Here is a 22,789-nt window from a genome sequence, read left to right on the forward strand (position 1 = left end):
GGTATGGGGAGACAAAACGGGTAAAGGTGGTCAAAATGTACAAACTTTCAGTTATTAAAAAAAAGTCCTGGGGTTGTCATGTAATGTGATTATAGTTAATAATACTGTATTGTATATTTGAAAGCTGTTAAGAGAGCAATATTACAAGATGTAATCATAAGAAAAAAACCTGTAACTAAGTGTGGTGTTGGATGTTAACTAGACATTGTCATGGTCATTGAACAATATATACAAATATCAAATTATTATGTTGTATAAGTGAAACTTAACATAATCTTATATGTCAATTATATCTCAATTTTTTAAAAAATTCTTTTTGCCATAAAAGTAAAGGTCTTTTTTAGGGCACAGATGGATCCCACAGGATACTTACGTGACTTCAGGTGTGTGGGAGAGTAGGTGCGGGCCCTGATGAAGGGCAGGGAGAGGAGAGGAGGCTGAGATGGGCTGAATGTCAAGGGCGACTCAGGGAATGGCCTAATCCTGCAGGAGGCGCTGCCCCTGAGACCACTCTTCCCAGAGGAAATGATCTCGTGGGATCTCGGGAGATCCATGGGGGCCTGGCAGGTGAGTCTTGGTCTGAGAAATACGTGGGTGCCCTGGGTGCCCTAGGTGCCAGAGGCCCCCGTCCCAGACTCCTCCATAAATAGTCTGTCTCACACCACCTGTCAGGCAAACCCCAATGCTTGTAGACGACTCACTCCATTTACACCCTGGAATTCAGAGTCACAGTGCCAGGAAGGGATGTCAAGCCAAAGAGAGGAGCACACTGCACATTCCCTGTGCTGCAAACCTGGAGCATTATGGGAGCCCGAGGAGCCCAGGCAGTCACGTGGGCTTCCACCTAGGAACCCAGGGGCCCCAGTCCAACTTCTGCTAAAGTCCAAGGCCATAGCAACCCAAATGTGCCACCCTACTGCACATCCTTTGGGCCAGTTATTCCTCTCATCAGCTGCCAGGCATTTATAACTGCAGCATACCTCCATACCTAGCCTGCAAAATACATAAATCAGTGATAGAAGTGGGATGCTGCAACAACCAAATCCACACTGTGAAGGCATTGGCTTTGGAAGCTGGGTTATAGGCTGTGGAAAAAAAATTATATGAAGCTGGTAAAAAGGTTATTGATGTTACACTATGGGAAAACATCTCGGAAAAAACTATAGTTTGCAATGAAGTAAAAGGTAGATAATGTCCCTAATGAACTTATTACTTTAGGTTTAAAAGAAAAAAAAAAAGGTAGGAAAAGACACTGCTTGGAACATGAGTTAGTTTTTATTGAACTTTTTTTTCTAAAAAGGTAATGCAACAAAGAGGTGGTCTCAGAAAACAAACAAAAAAGGAGACTGGCCCATTTACAAGCAGGAATAAAAGAGCACTTTGACAGCTCAGAAAATCGGGGACTGGTAGGCGTGAATGATGCTATCGATTCTCATTAAATCAGTACCAGGTAAAACTGAGGGGCCTTTTGAGTGACAGCCTCAGCCAAGGGCAAAATCAAGGCTTTGCCCATTGCAGCCGTAGCTAAAACTCATGAACGAGCTTCATGGAATCCAGGAAAACCTGTCAGGTGGCTCAAGAAACAGTGGCTCAGGGAAAAGCGCTTAGTGGTGTGACTCTCCCACAGAAACCTGACAGATTCAAGGTATCCACGATGAAATCTATAGAAAGGGGCATATGAGTGTTCACACGTGGAAGAGATGACAAGAATCAAATAGTAAATAACCAACTATACTGGATATTTTATGTATTACAGTCTATATATTTTGTATCATTGCTTTGTTACCCTATTGAATATTCTGCGTGTGTGTGCGCACCAGCACGCATGTGCACGCACAGGAAGGGTGGTCAGATAGCGTATCCTTTCGGTTCCTGGGTCTCAGATAGGAAGAACTGTAGTCAGGCTTAATATTGAGACTGCCAGGCATCACTCAGAGATCCTGGTCTTTGAATCCATAGCAGAGACGGAATGGGACTATTGTATTATTTTGCTGTGTCAGGGGAACAGAAATAAACATTAGCGACTCCAGTGCCTATAATTTACTCAACATTTTGATAACATAGAGGTGTGTAACACAGTGTACCGGAAAATATCTAATCAAGAAACAAAGCTAATTATGAGGGTTTCTGTGATCCAGATTTTTCAGCAACCAGTAATTTCAGAAAAACATCTGGATTAGTGGGTAGTCTTCTCACCTATTTAGACACTCGATAATTCTCAGTTCAGTTTTGCTTTTTTTTTTCTTTCATTGGAGTACAGTTGCTTTACATTGTTGTGTTAGTTTCTGCTGAAAAGCAAAGTAAATCATCCATAGGTATACATATATCCCTTCCTTTTTGGATTTCTTTCCCGTTTAGGTCACCACAGAGCACCGAGTAGAGTTCCTTGTGCTATACAGTAGGTTCTCATTAGTTATCTATTTTATACATAGTAGTGTATACATTTCGCTTGTTTTTGAATGCTCCTGACTTACTGATTAAAGATTGTTTTGTTGCATTCCGAGATTTCAACCCCGATTGAATCACAAGAAGTCAATGGTCAAGAACCACGATTCTGAGAAACAGAAGCCTTGAGCATATAGTGATAGGAGTTCTTAGTTTCTAAACAAACTGATGGCATATTGTTACATAATGCTGTGAGTTTATTGAAACCATGTTTTTGTTATGACACATCAAAGAGGTAGTCTTGACATGTAAGTGAATTTTAGAATAACTAAAGCTTATGCAAATTGTGCTTTTTTGATGGTCTTCCTGAAATGGATTTTGTCTTTGGCTTCCCCCGGAAACTTGGAAACCAAATAGCTCAACTTACATAAAACTATTTGAGAATAATACCAAGAGGATATTTGCTAATTAACAGCAGGCAAATGATCAGAGAAGGGATAGATCAACATAATGAGAAGTGGCTCATGGAAAAGCTGAACCATAAGGGATAAATAAGAATCATATAGGAACGGAAGAGACGCTTCAGTTAACAATATCATGAGTCAAGGCAAGTGGCAGGCGTAGGCATAGTAGGAGAAAAAATATTCTGGAGATGCCAAACGCCTAGGACTAAAGATGTCGTTGAGCACTGGAGAAAGATTAAACATTTACTATTATAGGCTAAAATTATTTTTGCAAATGTTCAGATTGGAATAGGGCAACCTAAGAGGGTCTCAAATATATCTGTCAGGGCGATTATAATAATGTGATGTGTGGGGAGAATAAGGTCAAGTGCCTCTCAACCTCTTTAGTACGACAATTATTTAATCAGACAGTTATATGCCTAAATATTTACATTCTGATTTATAGGCCCATGGGGTCACACAGGACCAGAGGAGCATCAATCACGTAGAAGGCACTGTGACTTGTTCCCCTAAAGTTGTGCACTGTGGAAACCCTAATTCGAAACAAGAAATGAGTGGCATATGTGGGGGAGGGGTAAGGAACTAAAGATGGTGGATGCCTGAGAATGCAAAATACAGGTAATAAAAATAATGGCTGACACTTAGGATGTACCAAAAACTCTGTTCATTGCTTCTACCCATGAGGTGATGCAACGTCTTAATTCCCATTTCACAGATGAGAAAACTGAAGCCCAGAGAGATTTATTAACTTCTTCAAGTTCTCAAGCTAAGAACTGTGGAGCTAGAACCTAAAGTCATATCTATCAGATTCCAAACATTCTTGCTTTTAACCACCATAAAACAATGTTTTCCTAGTGCCTTACTCTTTTCTCACCTGGCTTCAAGAAACAGGACCAAGATGTTTCTGAATTATTATCATGTACCACTTACAGCTTCAATTTTGAAAAGGATTCCAGGTAATCCCTAATTATAACTTTGATTGTTTGACTCTTTTTCTGGTTTTCTAGAACTTTATTAAAGAATAATACATAAACTAATCGATGGCTATCCTACAGTGATGCCTTAATACACCTAAATGGATATAATACATATTTTATAGCTTTATTTACTATTAATAACTAAAAATCATTTTCAATTTGTCATTTACATTTATGATGACAGGTCTTTTTAAAGTTTTTTTTAAGTTAAGTTTTTTAAGTTGCTCAAGTCAGATGGTTGGTAAAAGAACTGAACTGAGACTTCTAAATTATGGGCTATTTCTTTTTTCTTATAGAATATGCATCCATCCTACGCCATGATCCAATACCCCTCACCTCTCACCCTCCAGGCTTCTAAGGTTAGTTCTCTGAAAGATGTCCAATGCTAGTGACCTCCTATAGGTGCCCTAGAATAAAGTTTAAAGAACCTGTTACTCATTTTTAGGAAATTTGTGACTATTCCATAAGAAAATCATTGGGAAACAATTGCTGTAAAAAGGCTACTATACGTATATTGCAACGTACATTATACATATATTATAATGCAATGATGTAAATGTGACCGAGGTATTTTCTTTTTCTCAATTTCTTAATACTGGTAAACACACAATTACTAATGTAAAATGTAGAGAGGACATCACAGTTTCTAAGTGCTGTTTTGATTTTTTGAATTCTTATATAGTCAAGCTTCTGGGTGTCTGATTTTTATGCTCTCGGAAGCTTGTTTGTTTTTTTCTATATTTCACACTACCCCCAAATCCCCAAACCTTTTATGAATGCCATAAATTAAATAGCCACTTACATGAGGTCACAGGTTGTCCTCATGTATATTGAGGTCAGGGACTGGAAATCATTTAATACCTATCAGGTATCCTAGGATAATATATTAATCTTTATAAAATGATTTCAAATACAGTTGCTTTATTATAGCATTTATTGAACATTATTTAGCTTTACACAACCCACTGAATTAAGACAGTTAAAGAAATGGAACAGAAACTTTCCTTTCTATTTCATCTATTATTAATCTTCTGATCCCCAACGTCTCTATAATAATATTTGAAATAGGTAGATGCTCTCCTTTTTGCTATCATTTCAAGCTTTATATGAGGAAAGCTTTTGGATCACTCTGCAAATAAACAACTTTGCAGCATTCTCACTCCCAGTCTCATAGGCAAGTCACTGAAACATCATTTTTTATATTCTATTAAACTAGTCTATCTGCATTTATTGCAGGAGAAAAAGACTGGCCAAGTCAAATATCTATTCTTTCCCCTTAGACTAAATGAGAGTGCTCACGAAAACTGGCCCACAGATGAGTAAACTATGGCTATATTACTCACAAAATTATCAATTTAAGCCAGGAAGCAGATGATAAATCTATTACATTACTCAATTTTAATTTCCTGTATAAACAATGATGTTTAGTCCATAGTATTTGATTTCATAGATAATGTTGGAAAAAACTGTAGATCCTATTTGCTAATTTCAATCAATTTTTCATTTGCGTCTTTAAAAATCACCAGCTTTCAGAACACTGGAGATGACTATGAGTGATTTACTTATATTTTGAAAAGGACACATGGTCTTTCTAATATTTCTGACTCAGTTATCTACCCTCAGTTTGATAAGAAGATACCTCTTCTATTCATCAATAGACCCTGGTCATTGATTCAAGACTGGGAAAGATTACAATTCTTTAAATACAGTAATTTGAAAGAAAGTCTATAGATTTAATATTTATCTGTCTTAAAGGAAAAAATAATATATACAGATATATATATATATAGTTTGCTTTCTGACCATCTTTAAGTCATGTCAGAAAATAGTTCTGAAGAACTGCGATAGCTCTGCAAAGAAATAATTGCAGGACATTTATGAAGGCATGAACGCCATACCATAAAAGCTATAAATGAAGTCTATTTTTTACTAGGAAGAGTCATGTCTGAGAAAGTGTGTATTTAAGCCTAAATGTTAGCAAAAGCGATATACAAGTGTCTGCGAAAGAGCTATAAAACTGAGTAGTATACACAGTGCAGTATTATGTGTAAGAGCTTGGGCTCTTCAGCCTGGTTCTGAATGCTGGTTCTGCCCCATAATAATTGTTTGTCCTTGGTAAAATCACTAAACTGTTTGCTGCCTCAGTTTTCTATTCTGTAAAGTGAGCATAATAAGGGTACTTACCTCAAACGGTCTGTGTGAGGATTGGATAAGTTGGTGTGCATACCGCTTAGAAGAGTGACTGGTACACAGGAAATGCTATTAAGTATTAGCTATTATTTTTAAATAAACACACTTAGTCATTTCAATTTAAGAGCACAAAGAACAATTTAGTCAAAGAATCATTTGCTGTTATGGACTGATTTTTTTCTTCTTTCCTTTCAATGTTGATAAGGACTGTGAAAATAATGTGTTGGTAAAACAGGAGACATATACATCTGCATTAGGATTGAGCTGGCCAGTAGCTCATGATTCATCTTCTCCCAATCCTCTCCTGATACTCATAACAAACAAAAAACCCTCATGCCATGAAAATTAACTTTCATAGACACCCTATTGCCAAAACTGGCCAAGAATTTTCCACATTATAAAACCAATGGAGCTGAAAGATGAATCACAATCATGATTTATAATGACACATGCTCTGCTACGTTAGGGAGAATCAGCCCACTGGCCAGAAGGACGGTAGGAGGCGCTTGATTCCTTTCTCCACAGGTTGCAATCTGATGCACAAACCTTGGCTCTCTACGCGACAGAAAATTGAGGAGTCATTTCTCCATTGTACCCACATTTATTTTGATAAAAGGAGAATTATTGTTTATTGTTTTCCTACTCTCTGACACACACACACACACACACACACACACACACACACACACACCCCTTTCATTTTCCAACACTCAGCAACAAAAATTTCTCTAAAATAACTGGGGAGAATGGTAAGCCTTTACAATAATCTGCCTGCGAGTATGGCCGACTTGACAGTAAGAACAGCAGTGGAATCAGAGAGAAATCAACTTGGCACTTGATTGGATGGAGGTGTTGCAAGAGAGGGACAGGTCAAGAATGAATCCTAGTTTTTGAAAGAGCTCTTGAGTGCATTGTGGAACAATTTACAGAATTGGGAAAGCTGGAAGAGGAGGAGGCTTGGGGGAAGGATCGTGTGTTAGCTGATTGTCCATCCCATATCTGAGTTGTCTAGGGAATATCCAGGTTAAGTCTTGAGTAGAGACATAAGGGTCTGGGGTCAAGAAAAGATGAATGGATTGGATTGGTAGTGGTCAGTAAACAGGTGATAATCAAAGCTATGTGAGTACATGAAATTAAAAGAAATTATAGTGTGAGGAGGAAATAAGCTGAGAACCAAGTCTTGAAGAATGAGCCTTTAACTGTTGAGTGGACGAAGAGAAATCTGCAAAGAAGGCTGATAAAGGTAAGGCAAATGGAGGAGGAAAATTTTAGAAGGTTCGGAAATTACAGACGAAAGGACATGAGTTTCACAAAAGAGCAAATGTTTCAGAGTGAAGCCCACCCAAGAATAATTTGCCTCGTGTCTGGATGGATTAAGACAGGTCATGAAACAGTTTAGCAGGATCACATAGTTATAATCAAAATAAATAGTTACATGTTCTCTGCATACCAGAGCAGAAGCATGAATAAATTTTGAAATCCTACTACATACATACAATTCTTAAATTGTGGAAAAATTACTAAAGTAGTAGATATTTTTATTTGGTGACCAAATTGATCTATTTATTTTAAAAGATAAAGAACCATAATAACTACCATTTTTTGGACACCTGCTACTCACTGTATTTATTTCTCATGTTTTAAAAGCTGTAAATATTACTATAATCATTTATAGTTGAGTGAACTGAGGCTCAAACAGTTTTCAGAAACTTGACACAAGGCCATACAGCTAATTCGTGGTAAGCTAGACTCAAATTTGGATCTGGGATCCTTTTGTCCAAAAATTCAAACTATGTAGATAATACTGAAGTATCAATACATTTTCAGAAGGACAAAAACAGAAAAAATCATATTTAAAAATAAAAGGAAAATAATACCTTTAATCACTGAATACAATTTGAGAAATATGAAACACTTCTTATCATCCCTAGCAGTGATTTTGAATTCCCTAAAAATATTTTCCAATATTCATCAGCTGACTTTTGTCTATCCTTTTAAGCAGCAGTCTGTGGATTTTAATATCTCTTTGTTAAAAAAGGATTCCAAGCATAAACAGACATTAGAGTGTGAATTCAAGAGAACTAGCTCACATGCTGAGGGGTGATAGCAAGGCACCAGTGTTCATACTGGTTTCCTTTTCTTTGCCAGTCTGTCTCAGTATGTCTGATGGGAGCATGGAATATATAAATTATATTTTCTTATGAGCTTATGCAATATAAGGACTATTGCTACATGTATAGTGTAAGAATACATCTTCAGCCATGATAATTCCATCACTAGAAATGCTCTTTCAGTTTATTTGGGAATAAAAAAAAAATCGACTGAGCATAAATTGAGCTAAAAATATTTACTTAATTAAAGACGAATGAAAACAAAGTACCTTCTACTCTAAAGTGTAGTTTGGAGATGTGTGCAAACAATTGCAAGAAATGTTTCAGATCGTAAGATATGAATACACAAAGCATTGAAAATGAAATTAGAAAGGGAAATATTCAGTTGCTGTGAGCACGTGGCTGGGATTAGAGCCTGTGGTAACACACAAGGCAGGCAGGATCCTTTGCAGCCATAAACATGAAACAGGATAATGAATTCTGGACACTGACTCCTTGTTTCTTTCTTGTGCTCAGCTTAAAGCCCCATGACTTCTACATGGCTCACTAGACACCCAGAAACATGATTCTCCTGGAAATTAATTGTCGCCCACAGGCAAGAACTTTGCTGGTTGAAGCAGGAACATAACAGGCTCAGAGGGACTTTCATCGTCAGGCATGGCAACAGGAGCAATTGAATCAAGATCTCAGAGCACTCATTCCCTGAGCCTGGATTTTCAGCTTGGGGATGTCCTCTGTGCAAGAATATTTTCTCCAATTGCTTCCATACTATCTCAGACATAGAAGTAATCCATTCCAGTAAGTGGAATTAATATATTTCTTCAAAACTTGCTTGAAGTGACTGCCACTCTGCATGGAGTTCATGCTTTGGCATAAGAACAAAGAAATCAGCCTGGATTGATTTTGTTACTTTATTCATGTAATTATTTGGTGAGGGTAGTGATCAAAAGAGAAGATTTGGGAAAATGCAGAGATGGACTTTGTAAAGGGAGAGAAGACATTAGAAAAGCACACATAACAGATGGGAGACCAGTGGGGGTACTGGAAAGAAAAAAAATACTATTGTTTGGAGGAAGGTCTGTCAGATTAAATAACTAGTACATATTTAGTTAGAGAGGTCATAGGTTATAATTATTTGTTCTGAATGCTTGGAACTATTATGTCTATGTTAATAAAAATGGAATCTAATGAATTCTTGGATTTGGGAAAACATATAGTTTTCAATAAATTTATTAGCGATGGCTTTATGATGGCCAGGTATAGAAATTAATCCAAAAGAGCTTAAACATAAAAGAGAATGTATTGACTCTAGGGGTCAGGTTTCCCATCAAGCCCTGATCTGGTGTTCAAATACCATAGGATGATGAATTTCACTGTTTACCTCTCAGTTATGCTTTCCTCCTTTTTTTTGGCTTCATCCTCAGGCAGCCTCCCTATACTCGGAGAGGGACAGCTCCAGGTTTACTTTTCCACCTATTCTCCAGGTGGAAAAAGTGTGTCTTCCTCAATAATTGCCACAAATTCCTGAAATGATGTCAGGTGGCCTGTGTCACATCTCCAAGCTTGAATAATTCACTGTGTCAAGGAGTGTGGACTCTAAGACTGGCTCTCCAGGATGATGGAGACACCCTTGCCCTTGAAAGTGGAAAGCAATCAATTTCACTAAACCACGTGGAACGAAAGAAGGAAAATTGGGGTATGATAGTGGAAGGAAGAAGGTGAGGCGAGACAAATAAAACAACAGAAAAACAGGTTTTTCAACCTGGAAAGAAGGTTTAAGATATAGGAGAAACGATGGGAAAGTTGTTGAATAATTTTTTTCTTGTGGTCAAAGAATAGAGGTAAGGAAAGAACACTGTTTAAATTTAACCAACCAGAACAGAGAGCCTGGTTGAGATCAACCTACAGTTTCCTGTCCCAGTTGCCTCAGATGGGGAGTTCCCTTCTGTTGTAGCAGAAGAGTAAAGTGGTTTAGAGCAGCAGGCCCCAACATTTTTGGCACCAGGGACCGGTTTCATGGAAGACAATTTTTCCATGGACTTGGTGGGGGGGATGATTCAGGCGGTAATGCGAGCGATAGGGAGTGGTGGGGAGCTATGGGGAGCGATGAGGAGCAGTGGGGAGCGATGGGGAGCAATGGGGAGCTGTGGGGAGTGATGGGGAGTGGCAGGTGAAGCTTTGCTCACTCACCCACCACTCACCTCCTGCTGTGCGGCCTGGTTCCTAACAGGCTGTGGACCTGAACCAGTCCACAGCCCAGGGGTTGGGGACCCCTGGTTTAGAGGCATCTTCCTGGGTCCCTAAACAAGCTCCAAAACTTACTAATTCTATGATTTTGAACAAGATCCTTAACATCTCTGTGCCTCACTTTCCTCCTCTGGAAAATGTGTGCACCTCTCTCATGGGGCTGTGGTGAAGAGCAGTTGAAAATATAAAGTGCTTAGAAGGGCATGTGGTCCACAGGAGACTTATATCAGTATTAGTCATTCTTGTTTTTATTAATGTAATTATAATAAGAAAAGCCACAGGCAAATGTGAACATATGTATGGGTGACACAACATATGATATTAGAAGTTCATCCTCAGCGGGGATGACAGAAGGGATTCGAGATGAATACAAAGTGTGAGATCACATAGCAAATCACTAAGAGTTACCTGGTTATAGAATTCGCTGGTTTTTTCTCCCTGTTGTATGTTTGTCATCAGACTCAAACCGAATTAGCATCGATTAAATTTTTCTAACTTGTTGCTCTGTGGGCATCACTTCCTGGAAGAATTTGTAATAGGCGGCCTTTAAGATGGTTCCCCATCCTTCCTACCTCCTGATATGCATGCTCTTGTGTAATTTCCACCCCTTGGTTGTAGGATGGACTTATTCACTTGCTTCTGATGACTAGAATGTGGCAGAATTTGTGTGATGGATGCCACTTCTGAGATTTGGTTATAAAAAAGCTATGGCTACCGTCTGGGCATGCTGTCTAAATCTCTCTTTCAGGTCACTTTACCTGGGGGTATCTAGCGGCCCTGATGTGAGGCAGCCCTCTGGTGAGGGGCTGACTCCCACTAATAAGCACCTGAGTGAAATTGGAAGCAAGTCCCTCCATCTCCAAATGAGCCTTTGTGTGAGTCCACAGCTCTGGCTGACAGCGCAACTGTAACCTCATGAGAAACCCTGAGCCAGAGGCACTCAGCTGAAGCCACATCCTGAGCCCTGACCCACAGACACTGTACAATAATAAACATCTATTTACTTAAAACAATACTTAAAACAAAAAATACTGCTTTAAGCTTCTAAGTTTGGGAGTAATTTGTTATACAACGATAGATAACTAATAAATAATTTCTAGACTAAAAACTGTAGGACATAATCATCCAATAGCTTTCATGACTTGGTGTGATTTACTAGTAAATGTGGCAACTTTTTGCCTGAAAGGATCCCCATGGCCCTTACTGCCATCAAAGAGAGCTGAACCACCCCAAGTAGAGAGAATGGAGGAAGCTGTCAACTAATTTATGTTAGTATTTAAACAAACACACTTTTACGCACTCCTGATCATAACCTTTACTAGACCGTAATATGTAGGTATATATCATGCCATAGAGAGGAGAGAGAAAGCATATAAAATTATTTTGGGGCCCCAACCTCCATAAGTTCAACCTGGGGATAAGATATATACAGGTAATTCATTAAGTTAAACCATAGTACAATAAATTAAGTGTCAGAATGGTGTACTATGACAGAGTAGTTATTCCACTTAATTTGAAAGATCAAAAATGTACTTTATTTTGATAAACTCAACTTTTCCATGCCTCCTTCCTGCTCAGCAGAAGGGAAATTATTTTTAGACCAACCTGGCAAATTCAATCCAAAACAATAACTTTTATTCTACCCTGGGTAATAAAATAGCAGATTCTCCAAGGAAATAATCAAATCCAAGTAGTCTCATTCCCTCAGTCATTGTTCACAATTCCAAGTTTTCTTTCTGAGCTTCCACCCCAATTCTCCACACTTTTTTTTTTTTGTCTGAAACAAGGAAAACAGGGAGGAACGTCATCTGCTGCTATGGTCGAGGGACCATGAAGCTGTATGTTTTATTCGATGTCATTTCTCTGTGGCTTCTGGCATCTGGTGTTTTCATGTTGCCCTGTATTGCCTCTGGTGCTGAAGGCAAATGATGCAGGCTACCTTGTAGAACATTTCAGAGATCCTAAGTCCTCAGCTGGGCAGCTGCTGTAGCTCTCCAGTGCAGTGAAGTCTCTATGAAATGCCACAGATTCTCTCTGCTTTCCTGGACTCGTTTGTGTGAGCAGCAAACTGGTTCAAGTGCCAGCTACTGTCCATTGCCTTCTGTGAGCTTATTAGAAATCTTGACGTCAATGCCATCCCAACTAGGATTCCCATGTGATGGGCAGTTTCTGAGAATGGTAGGGGGTGGGCTATTCTCTCTCTCGTTCTATGCCTCCCTTTCTCCCTTTTTTGGACTGCTTATGCTAGGGGAAGTCAGGTGCAATGCTAGGTTCTGTGGTAGTCCTGCGGAAATGTCCACGTGTCCAGGGACTGAGGGAAGACTCAAGTCTACAGTCAGTGAAGGGTGTAGGACCTGCAGGGATCTCCTTCAATCCAAGAGTGCACAATGAACAGAGCCCACCTGAACAAGCTTGGAAATGGACCAAACCCCAGAAGAGATGACAAATCTTTAGTAGAGACTACAGCCCTAGCTGACAGCTCGACTGCCACCTCATGAGACACTTTGACCCAGAGATATACCTAGCTAGGCCATGCTTGGCTTTTTGAACTATAGAAACTATGATAATAAATGTGTGTTTTATAAGTGCCAAGTATCGGAGTAGTTTCTTAAACTGCATAGATAACTAATACATCACGTCACCTGGTGAGTATTGTATATTACTTCTCCCAAGCCCTGACATCACTGCAGGTCATGTGTATATCAAGATACAGATTATAAATTGGGACCATGCCCTTTTCTCAGAAACCACGCCTAAACTACAAGGGGGATTCTCTTGTGGTGAAAGTTTTTACAGGGTAACATAATTAAACGTTCTTCTACCCATACCCCTGCACAAAGGAGGAAGAAAAGATAAATTACCAGAGTTTAAGGCTCTCCAGAGGCTGTTCCACAAACCTCTGACATCCCTACCCTGCTATTACCCGTATTCCCTCTTCATATCTTCTAGTGGTAAATGTTGCTTCAATAAAATAAAATTTTTCAAATGTATATATATATATACATACAACAGACACAGAAAACAAACTTATGGCTACCAAAGGGGAAAGAGGGAAGGGAGGGATAAATTAGGAGTATGGAATTAACAGATACACACTACTATGTATAAAATAGATAAACAGCAAGGATCTACTATATTGCAGAGGGAACTATCTATATTTAATATCTTGTAATAACATATAATGGAAAAGAATGTGAGAAAGAATAATATATAGCTGAATCAATTTGCTGTACGCCTAAAACATTGTAAATCATCAACTTCGATGAAAAATTAAACTTAAAAATCCCAGCTCTTTTAAGTATAGTGTGTATTTAATCAAGAAAATTATCTTTAAAAAAAAAACAGCTCTTTTTTACTTGAAACTTGTTGCAGATTGGGAAAACCCTGAAGTAGGAATAAAACTTTCTTAATGTTTAGCAGTTTGAATAAATGTGTCATTATCCTCAGACATGAACACTCTCCCTAGTCATTCATATACTCTGCACATAGTCACCGTGAAGAGACAGACAGCAGTAAGCCAGGAGAGCAGGGGAAGAAACCACCTAATGTTAACTCACGGTATAATGTAGCAGAATTCTCTGAGGAAGAGATCAGTGGAAGCTGGTCCTGTGGATGAGGTGGGATTTGTTCTGAGCCTTAAAGGATTGGAGGATTTGCATAAAGAGATTGGAGGTTTAAAATCATTTCAGAAAGTGCAAAAAAACCCCACAAAACCACACAAAAGGCACTAAGATCAAAATTGCATTTGGAGGGATAGTGGGAAAAGGAAATTTGTAGGAACAGTGTTGTCTGTTAGGCAGCCGAAAGAGAAAGATTTCTATCACACTGGATTACTCAGAGTCTGACCATTATCCGGAGACAAAGAGATGTTTTTGAGTAGAGGAATAAGACAATGAAATTAATGACATAATAGATTGATGAAATGGCAATTGATAACCTAAGAATAAATATTTATTGAGGGTCTTCTTTGCATCAGGCATAACACCGAAAGTACAATGGTAAGCAGAGAGATATAGCTGCTACCCTCATAGAGTTTACTATCCACGGAGGAAAACCATAATTTTAAAAGTAAATCATATAGTTTGTGCTCAAAGTGCTTGGAAGTTGAAATTCAGTGACACGAGAGGCTATAAGGAGAGAACTTCATGGAGTCAGGCTTTCCTAAAGATTTTTTCAAAGGAAACTTTTTTTTTGAGGTAATTACAGATTCACATGCAGTTGTAAGAAATAATACAGATTCCACATATCTGTTGCCCAGGTTTCTTCAACGGTAACACATTGAGTAACCATAGAACAGTATCACGACCAGGGTCTGGACATTGATACGGTGAAGATGCAGAGCATTTCCATCATAAGGATTTCTCATGTTGCCTCCTTTAGCCACACCTACTTCCTTCTTGCTCCACCCCCATATTCATCTCTGAACTGCTAATGTGGTCTCCACTTCTAAAATGTTGGCGTTTCAAAAATGCTACATAAATGGAATCATGCAGTGTATAACTGGTGATTGGCCTTTCATATTCTGCATAATTTTGTGCATGTATCAATATCTTATTCCTTTCTTATGGCCAAATAATTTTGCTTGGTATGGAAGTATTACAGTGTATTTTTTTGTAATAATGTATCTTTTTTTTTTTTTTTTTTTTGCCGTATGCGGGCCTCTCACTGTTGTGGCCTCTCCCGTTGCGGACCACAGGCTCCGGACGCGCAGGCTCAGCGGCCATGGCTCACGGGCCCAGCCGCTCTCCGGCATGTGGGATCTTCCCAGACCAGGGCACGAACCCGTGTCCCTTGCATCGGCAGGTGGACTTTCAACCACTGTGCCACCAGGGAAGCCCAATAATGTATCTTTTTTAAAAAAATATTTACTTATTTGGTTGCAGCAGGTCTTAGTTGTGGCAGGCAGGCTCCTCAGCTGTGGCTCACCAGCTCCTTAGTTGTGGCATGCAAACTCTTAGTTGAGGCATACATGTGGGATCTACTTCCCTGACCAGGGATCGAACCCAGGCTCTCTGCGTTGGGAGCACGGAGTCTTATCCACTGCGCCACCAGGAAGTCCCTACAGTGTATTATTTTTAAGACTGCCAAATCACTTTCTAGAGGGGTTGTATTATTTTACATTCCCTTCAATAATATATGAGTGATCCAGTTTCTCCACATCTTCTGCAACATTTGGCATTGTCATTTTTTAGGTATGTAGAAATAATTCATTGTGGTTATAATTTGCATCTTCCAAGGGGCTGATGATGTTGAACATCTTTTCACATGCTTATTTGTGATCTGTATATGAAATATATGTTTGTGTCTTTTGTCCATTTTAAATTAGGTTTATTTACTTTATTTTATTTTATAAATTTATTTATTTATTTATATTTTTGGCTGCGTTGGGTCTTCGTTGCTGTGCGCGGGGTTTCTCTAGTTGTGGCGAGTGGGGGCTACTCTTCGTTGTTGTGTGAAGGCTTCTCAATGAGGTGGCTTCTCTCGTTGCAGAGCACGGGCTCTAGGCACACAGGCTTCATCAGTTGTGGCTCGCAGGCTCAGTAGTTGTGGCTCACAGGCTCTAGAGCGCAGGCTCAGCAGTGTGGTGCACGGTCTTAGTTGCTCCACGGCATGTGGGATCTTCCCGGACCAGGGATCGAACCCCTGTCCCCTTCTTTGGCAGGTGGATTCTTAACCATTGTGCCACCAGGGAAGCCCAGTTTATTTACTTTAATGTGTGTCTTGAGAGTTTTCTTATGTTCTAGATACATGTGTTTGCAATTTTTTTTCTCCCAGTCCGTATCTTGGCTTTTCAATCTCTTAAAAGGGTCTTTCACAGAGCAAAATATTTAAAATTTTGATAAAGTCTAATGTTAATTTTTCCTTTTATGGATCATGCTTTTAGTGTCAAGTCTAAGAACACTTTGCCTAGCCATAGATACTGAATTTTTTTCCTTTTTTTTTAAAGTTTAGTAGTTTTACGTTTTCCATTTAAGTCCATGATCCATATTGAGTTGATTTTTGTATCGTGTGAGAGACTTAAGTCAAGGTTTATTCTTCCTGCCTGTAGATGTCTAATTACTCCAACACCATTTGTTGAAAAGGCTCTCTTTTTGTTTCTCTGTTTTAATTTTCCTGCCTCCCGTGGTTTTCATGAACATATTTTAGAATACCATTTTGATTTATCTAAAGTGTTTTTGAGTGTATCTCTTTGTATAGCTTTCTTAGTGCTTGCTCTAGGCATTACATTTTATGTACATAACTTATCATAGTCCAATAGTGTTGTGATTTAACCAGTTCAAATATTTTAGTATATTAAATAGTCTTACATTTATGTGAATATGGAATTATACTGATTTAGAGAATTGTCCTTTTTCATTAATATTATATTTTATGTCTTTTCTTATTTAATTAAATAAGCTTCAAAAATAACCCAAAACAACAACAACAAAAAGTATACAAAACTCATCTCCCTCTGCATCTCCTTACCATCCTACATTTATAATATTTATAATTATATTCATTATAATAAATGTATATATTTTGTATATTGTACTTGTATATTTATATTCATTTATGTTTATATTTAATCAATGTTATTTATCAAATAATATTTATTAAATATAAACAGTTTCTCTATAGACTTTTAGAACCATATCAAAAAGCATTTTAATTTTGGGGTCACCCTTAAAACAATTTCAAAGACTCACGATAAGAAGAATATTTTGTATTTAGCCATATTTTTGCTTACTATGTTGTTTATTTTCCTTTGATGTTCCCAAACTCCTTTACTTGTTTCTTTTCTGTTTAGAGAGCTTTCTTTATCCATTCTTATAGGACAAAGGTCTGCTGGTGAGAGATTCTTTTAATTTACCTTCATCTAAGAATGTTTTGATTTTTCCCCTCATTCCTGGAGGATATGCTAACTGGACACTGTACACTGGGCTGCCAGTTCTCTTTCAGACTTGAAAAATGTTAGATCACTTCCTTCTGATTTATATGTTTTCTAATAAAAAGTCCTCTGTCATTCAATTATGTTCCCTCTATAGGTAACATGTCACTTCTTTTTCACTGCTTTCAAGACTTTTTCTTTGTCTTAAGTTTTCAGAAGTTTGACTATGATGTTTTATAAAAGTATAGAATTCCTTGGGTTTTATGCCATTTGGAGTTTGCTCACCTTGAATCTTTAGGTTTATGTCTGTTGCCAAATTTGAGAATTTTTCAGCCTTTATTTTTAAGTACTTTTTCATCTCTCTGCTCTATCTCCTCTTCTTCCAAAAGTCTGCAATGTATTTTAAAGGGTAAATGGGAAGCGACTGATAAGTTTTAATCAAGGGACTTATATCATTAAGCTTTTAATGAGAAACAAGCCATCCCACAACTTAGTGGGTTCAAACAAGTATTTAATTAGCTCACAACTCCGTGAATTGGCAATTTGGGTTGGTCTCAGCAGGGTAGCTTTTATTCCAGGTCTCAGCTGGTGTTAACCATGCATCTTCGGTTAGCTGCTGTGTTGGCTAGAGGCAGGTGACTGTGGAAAGTCTGCACTGGGATGGCTTGTCTCAAATGTCCCTTGACCTTCCAGCAGGCTAAACTGAGCTTTCTCACCTGGTGATGGAAGTCCTGAATGACCTATGAGAAGCAAGCTCCAATGTGTAACAGCTTTGCAAGACTCTGCTATTGGCATGCTCGCTAATGTCCCATTGGCCAGAGTACATCACATAACCAACCCAAATTCAAAGGATGGAAAAATAGATTCCAACTTTCAATGGCAGGGGAAAATTTTTGCAATCCAGTGCAGGGTTATTATAATCTTTTTATTTATTTATTTATTGCGGTATGTGGGCCTCTCACTGTACACTCACTGTACACCTCTCACTCTCACTCCCGTTGCAGAGCATAGGTTCTGGATGCGCAAGCTCAGCGGCCGTGGCTCACGGGCCCAGCCGCTCTGCGGCATGTGGGATCTTCCCGGACCGGGGCACGAACCCGTGTGCCCTGCATCAGCAGGCAGACTTTCAACTACTGCGCCACCAGGGAAGGCCTATTATAATCTTTTTAAAAGAGTATTTGATACTTTGAGAGGTATGATTTGCAAGAAGCAAAAGTTAAGGCAGAGAGATCATTTTAAATAGGAAGAGAGAGAAAACTGGAGATTTAAAATATGCTTAAGGGGTAGCATTGACAAGTGATTCATTATGCGCGAGTAGAGCAGAAACGATGTGTCATGCATCGCTATTAGGTTCCTGTCTTGAGCAATTTGAGGAATAGTAGTGACATTTATTGAATTGGGAACCCTAGAAGTGGCAAGATAAAGACAAGGGTAATGAGTTCAGTTTGGGATAAATTTTATTTGAGGTACAGAAAGGCATCCAAGTGGAAATATTGACTAAATTGTTCAGCAGAGGGCCAGGGTTTAAGAAAAGAGGTCTGGATGGAAAGAAAACCATCTGTAAGTTATCAACTTATTGACCATACATGACTTTGGTCATAGAAATGGGTGAGTTAAATGTTAATATTCATAAGAGTTCTATGGTTCTAAAAATAAGAAAAATGGAACAAGTGCAGGATACTATTCAGTTCAACAGTCTTTAGCAGTAGTCAGAAGGATATTTTATTTTACTATTTTATTAAGCACACATATCTTTAGTATTTGTTTAAAAGACTTGAGTATATTTGTCAAAAGACAAATAAGTGCAAAATCCAATCTTAGTTATCACCCATGGTGGAAGCTACAGACTGACTTCCATGAGGGAAGGGTCAGGTGATTATATATGTGTAACAAGGAGTCAGGGCTGTATGATCATAGGATCATATCCCTCATGGTATTATGTAATTATTACTATAACAACTCCAAATAGAGTCTAGTCTGTCTGATCAGGGTTGCTAACAAAATTCACTCAGTAAAATAATAATAGACAAAATTCAAAAATATTTGGGATGATATTTGACTTAGTTTCAACTATGAGAATTGAACTGGATTTCTGAAGTCCAGAGATCATGACCAGCCAAAATTTCTGGCCATATGTCACCTCTGTCTCGTGTGTATATTTCTTAGTGTGTTTATGCATCTTTCAGCTCTAGGTGGAATTAGAATAAAATACAGATAATTTTTTTTTTTTTTTTTTGCGGTACACGGGCCTCTCACTGTTCTGGCCTCTCCTGTTGTGGAGCACAGGCTCCGGACGTGCAGGCTCAGCGGCCATGGCTCACGGGCCCAACCGCTCTGCGGCATGTGGGATCTTCCCGGACCAGGGCACGAACCCGTGTCCCCTGCATCGGCAGGCGGACTCTCAACCACTGCGCCACCAGGGAAGCCCCCAGAGATATTTTTAAGAGAAGTAAATTAAGATATTTTTATCTTGGGATGGAATCTATACATCATTTTTTGTATATGTGACATTTAATAGAATTTGGCAAGTTTGAGTGACAGCCTCGTAAACCCAGTTTAAAACGTTATTGAGTAATTGATTCAGAATGGTGATGTAAGCTGAAATCGTGCTGTTTATGTACAGTATGTTATGAACATTTATATAAACTTCAACTGTAACATATTTATAAGTTAATTTCTTGGATTTATAAAAATCCCTAATACTTGAGAAGGCTTTTTCTCAGAAAATTGAAATGCTTAAAATGAATCTAAAATATATTTTATTTATAAATTCTGTTTAAAATATTTGAAGTAGTATTCAAAGTCCCTTTATAAAGATTATGGTTTTTCTAGACTTATACATTGAATAGAATTCGCTAACTGAACCTGACAAGGGTTTTGAATTTGTAACTTCAGAAAGTTAAATTTAAAATAAATCATAAGACTCTGTGAAGTCTTTCTTATATACAAAATCTACCCTGAACTCAAAACAAGAAGGAACTAAGTTAGAAGACTGTTGCATGAAATGAAATCTGTTACGTAGAGGCACAGGAAGAGGGGACACTGGAGGGGTAGAAGAATGGGACCTGAAATGATGCAAGTACAATACTAGAACCAGAATAAGATGCTGGGAGTCTTGAGATGGAATGAACCTTGGGTTGTACAATGTCTTATTAAGGTTAATGATTAATACAAAGTTCAAGAATGTCCAAAATTCAGAGCTAGTGAACAGCAAGGCAAGGAGTTGATCCTCTCTACGCTCCCACTAGACCATTTGCAACAAACTCCCCTTCAGTTCTTTTACTCCCTTCATCTCCAATCTTGCATAATGACAGATGGACAAAACGAGTTGTAAGAACCAGCCTATCCACATTGGTTGGTGTGTTATAGGTGAATGGGTGTTCAGAGCAAACCATGGGCTCATGAGAGCTAATTTTCAACCTCCCCACTCAAGTGAAGCAACCTCATTGTTTTATCCCTTCCTTTCCCCAGAATTGGAAAGATACACTAGGTGTCCTCCTTGCTTCATACTCTCTCATATACCATAATCCTCTAGGAATGTTTAGACTTCTACATGCCTTTGAGGCTAATGGTATAAGACTATAACCTTTCCTTTTTCTTTGTTCTCAACCACTGATGTTTTAATTACTCTTTCTGCATTATTTTTAAAGACAAAATAGCACGTGACTGGTAATCTTTCTCTTCTCGCTAGGCTCTTCTGCTATTTTGGGTGACTTCTGTTTTACCAATATCCTGATCCTCAATTTCTTGACATTTTCATCTACACGGAGTGTTTTTCCCATTCCAGTTCAGCCATTTACTCCCATAACCCCATCCTGAACCTTATTCCTTGAGTCGTCTCTGCTTCTTTTTTTTTTGGTTCTATAACTTTATTGGACAATCAGCAGTTAATTCTCATCCACACTATCTGTAGATTTTTGAAAGTAGGGACAGGTACATAGGTAACCAACATATAGAGCTTGTTTGGGGAATCTTCATCTTCATTACACTTTCTGGACGACTGCACACAGATATGGTATGGGACATTCCTTATTCCTTTGGTCCAGACAGCTTTCTTGAGCCTGGTGTCAATGTGTAAATCTGGAGTTCCCATCTGCTTCATGGCAAATTTCCAGATTATTTTGAGTGCCCGAGGGGCACACTTCTTGAAACCCACTCCTTGGATGTGCTTGTGAATGTTGATAGCGTATTCTTTGGTCACCACCTCATTGATGGTGGACCGACCCTTCTTCTCGCCACCCTTCTTTGCGGAAGACATCCTGCCATGCCAGGGTTGGAAAGGAAGAGAGAAAGGGATTGGGGGAGGATCTTCTCTGCTTCTGATATCATATAGGCAGGATCACAGAGATGACCACAGCCTCCTATCCTTCCATCCTTCCAAATAGCCATCAAATCTATTGGGTGGACCAAAATGTTCATTTGTTTTTATTCTGTAAAATGGCTCTAGTAGCACTTAGTTATCATTAACTTTATTTGAAACAATTTTGTTAGATTTTATGTGACAGCTGTCATATCAGCATGCATTTAAAAAAAGACTTATCAAAATTGGTGAATTTTTATGTAGCCATTTTAATATCGAAGATGGAAGAAGAAAAGCAACATTTCTGGCATATTATGCTTTATTATTACAAGAAAGGTAAAAACGCAACTGAAACACAAAAAAAGATTCGTGCACTGTATGGAGAAGGTGCTGTGATGGATCGAACATGTCAAAGTGGTTTGGAAGTTTCGTGCTGGAGATTTCTCGCTGGACAATTCTCCATGGTCAGGTAGACCAGTTGAAGTTGATAGCAATCAAATGGAGATATTAATTGAGATCAATCAATGTTATAACATGCAGGAGATAGCCAACATACTCAAAATGTCTAAATCAAGCATTGAAAATCATTTGAACCAGCTTGGTTATGTTAATCACTTTGATGTTTGGGTTCCACGTAAGTTAAACAAAAAAAAACCTTCTTGACCATATTTCCACATCTGATTCTCTACTGAAACATATTGAAACGTTTGGATTATTCCGTTTTTAAAGCAAATTGTGATGGGCTATGAAAAGTGGATACTGTACAACAGTGTGAAATGGAAGAGATCATGGGGCAAGCAAAATGAACCACCGTCAACCACACCAAAAGCTGGTCTTCATCCAAAGAAGGTGATGTTGTGCATATGGTGGGATTAGAAGGGAGTCCCCTATTATGAGCTCCTTCTTGAAAACCAAACGATTAATTCCAACAAGTGCTGCTCCCTATTAGACCCACTGAAAGTGGCACTTGATGAGAAGTGTCCAGAATTAGTCAACAGAAAATGCATAACCTTCCATCAGGATAACGCAAGTCCGCATGTTTCTTTGACGACCAGGCAAAAACTATTAGAGCTTGTCTGGGAAGTTCTGATTCATCTGCCGTATTCACCAGACATTTCACCTTTGGATTTCTATTTATTTCAGTCTTTACAAAATTCTCCTAATGGAAAAAATTTCAGTTCCTTGGAAGACTGTAAAAGGCACCAGAACAGTTCTTTGCTCAAAAAGATAAAAAGTTTTGGAAG

The 22,789-nt window shown here is 38.5% G+C and overlaps 1 protein-coding gene across 1 annotated transcript; it reads right to left on the reverse strand.

Annotated features, from left to right (window-relative positions):
* Positions 1-21,125: 21,125 nt before the first annotated feature.
* Positions 21,126-21,503, reverse strand: LOC132435742 (large ribosomal subunit protein eL31-like). The gene has a single exon (XM_060027772.1). It carries the CDS (start codon positions 21,501-21,503, stop codon positions 21,126-21,128), a length of 378 nt encoding a protein of 125 aa, XP_059883755.1.
* Positions 21,504-22,789: the final 1,286 nt, after the last annotated feature.

Source organism: Delphinus delphis, chromosome 13 (assembly GCF_949987515.2).
Source record: "Delphinus delphis chromosome 13, mDelDel1.2, whole genome shotgun sequence".
Lineage (NCBI taxonomy): Eukaryota > Metazoa > Chordata > Mammalia > Artiodactyla > Delphinidae > Delphinus > Delphinus delphis.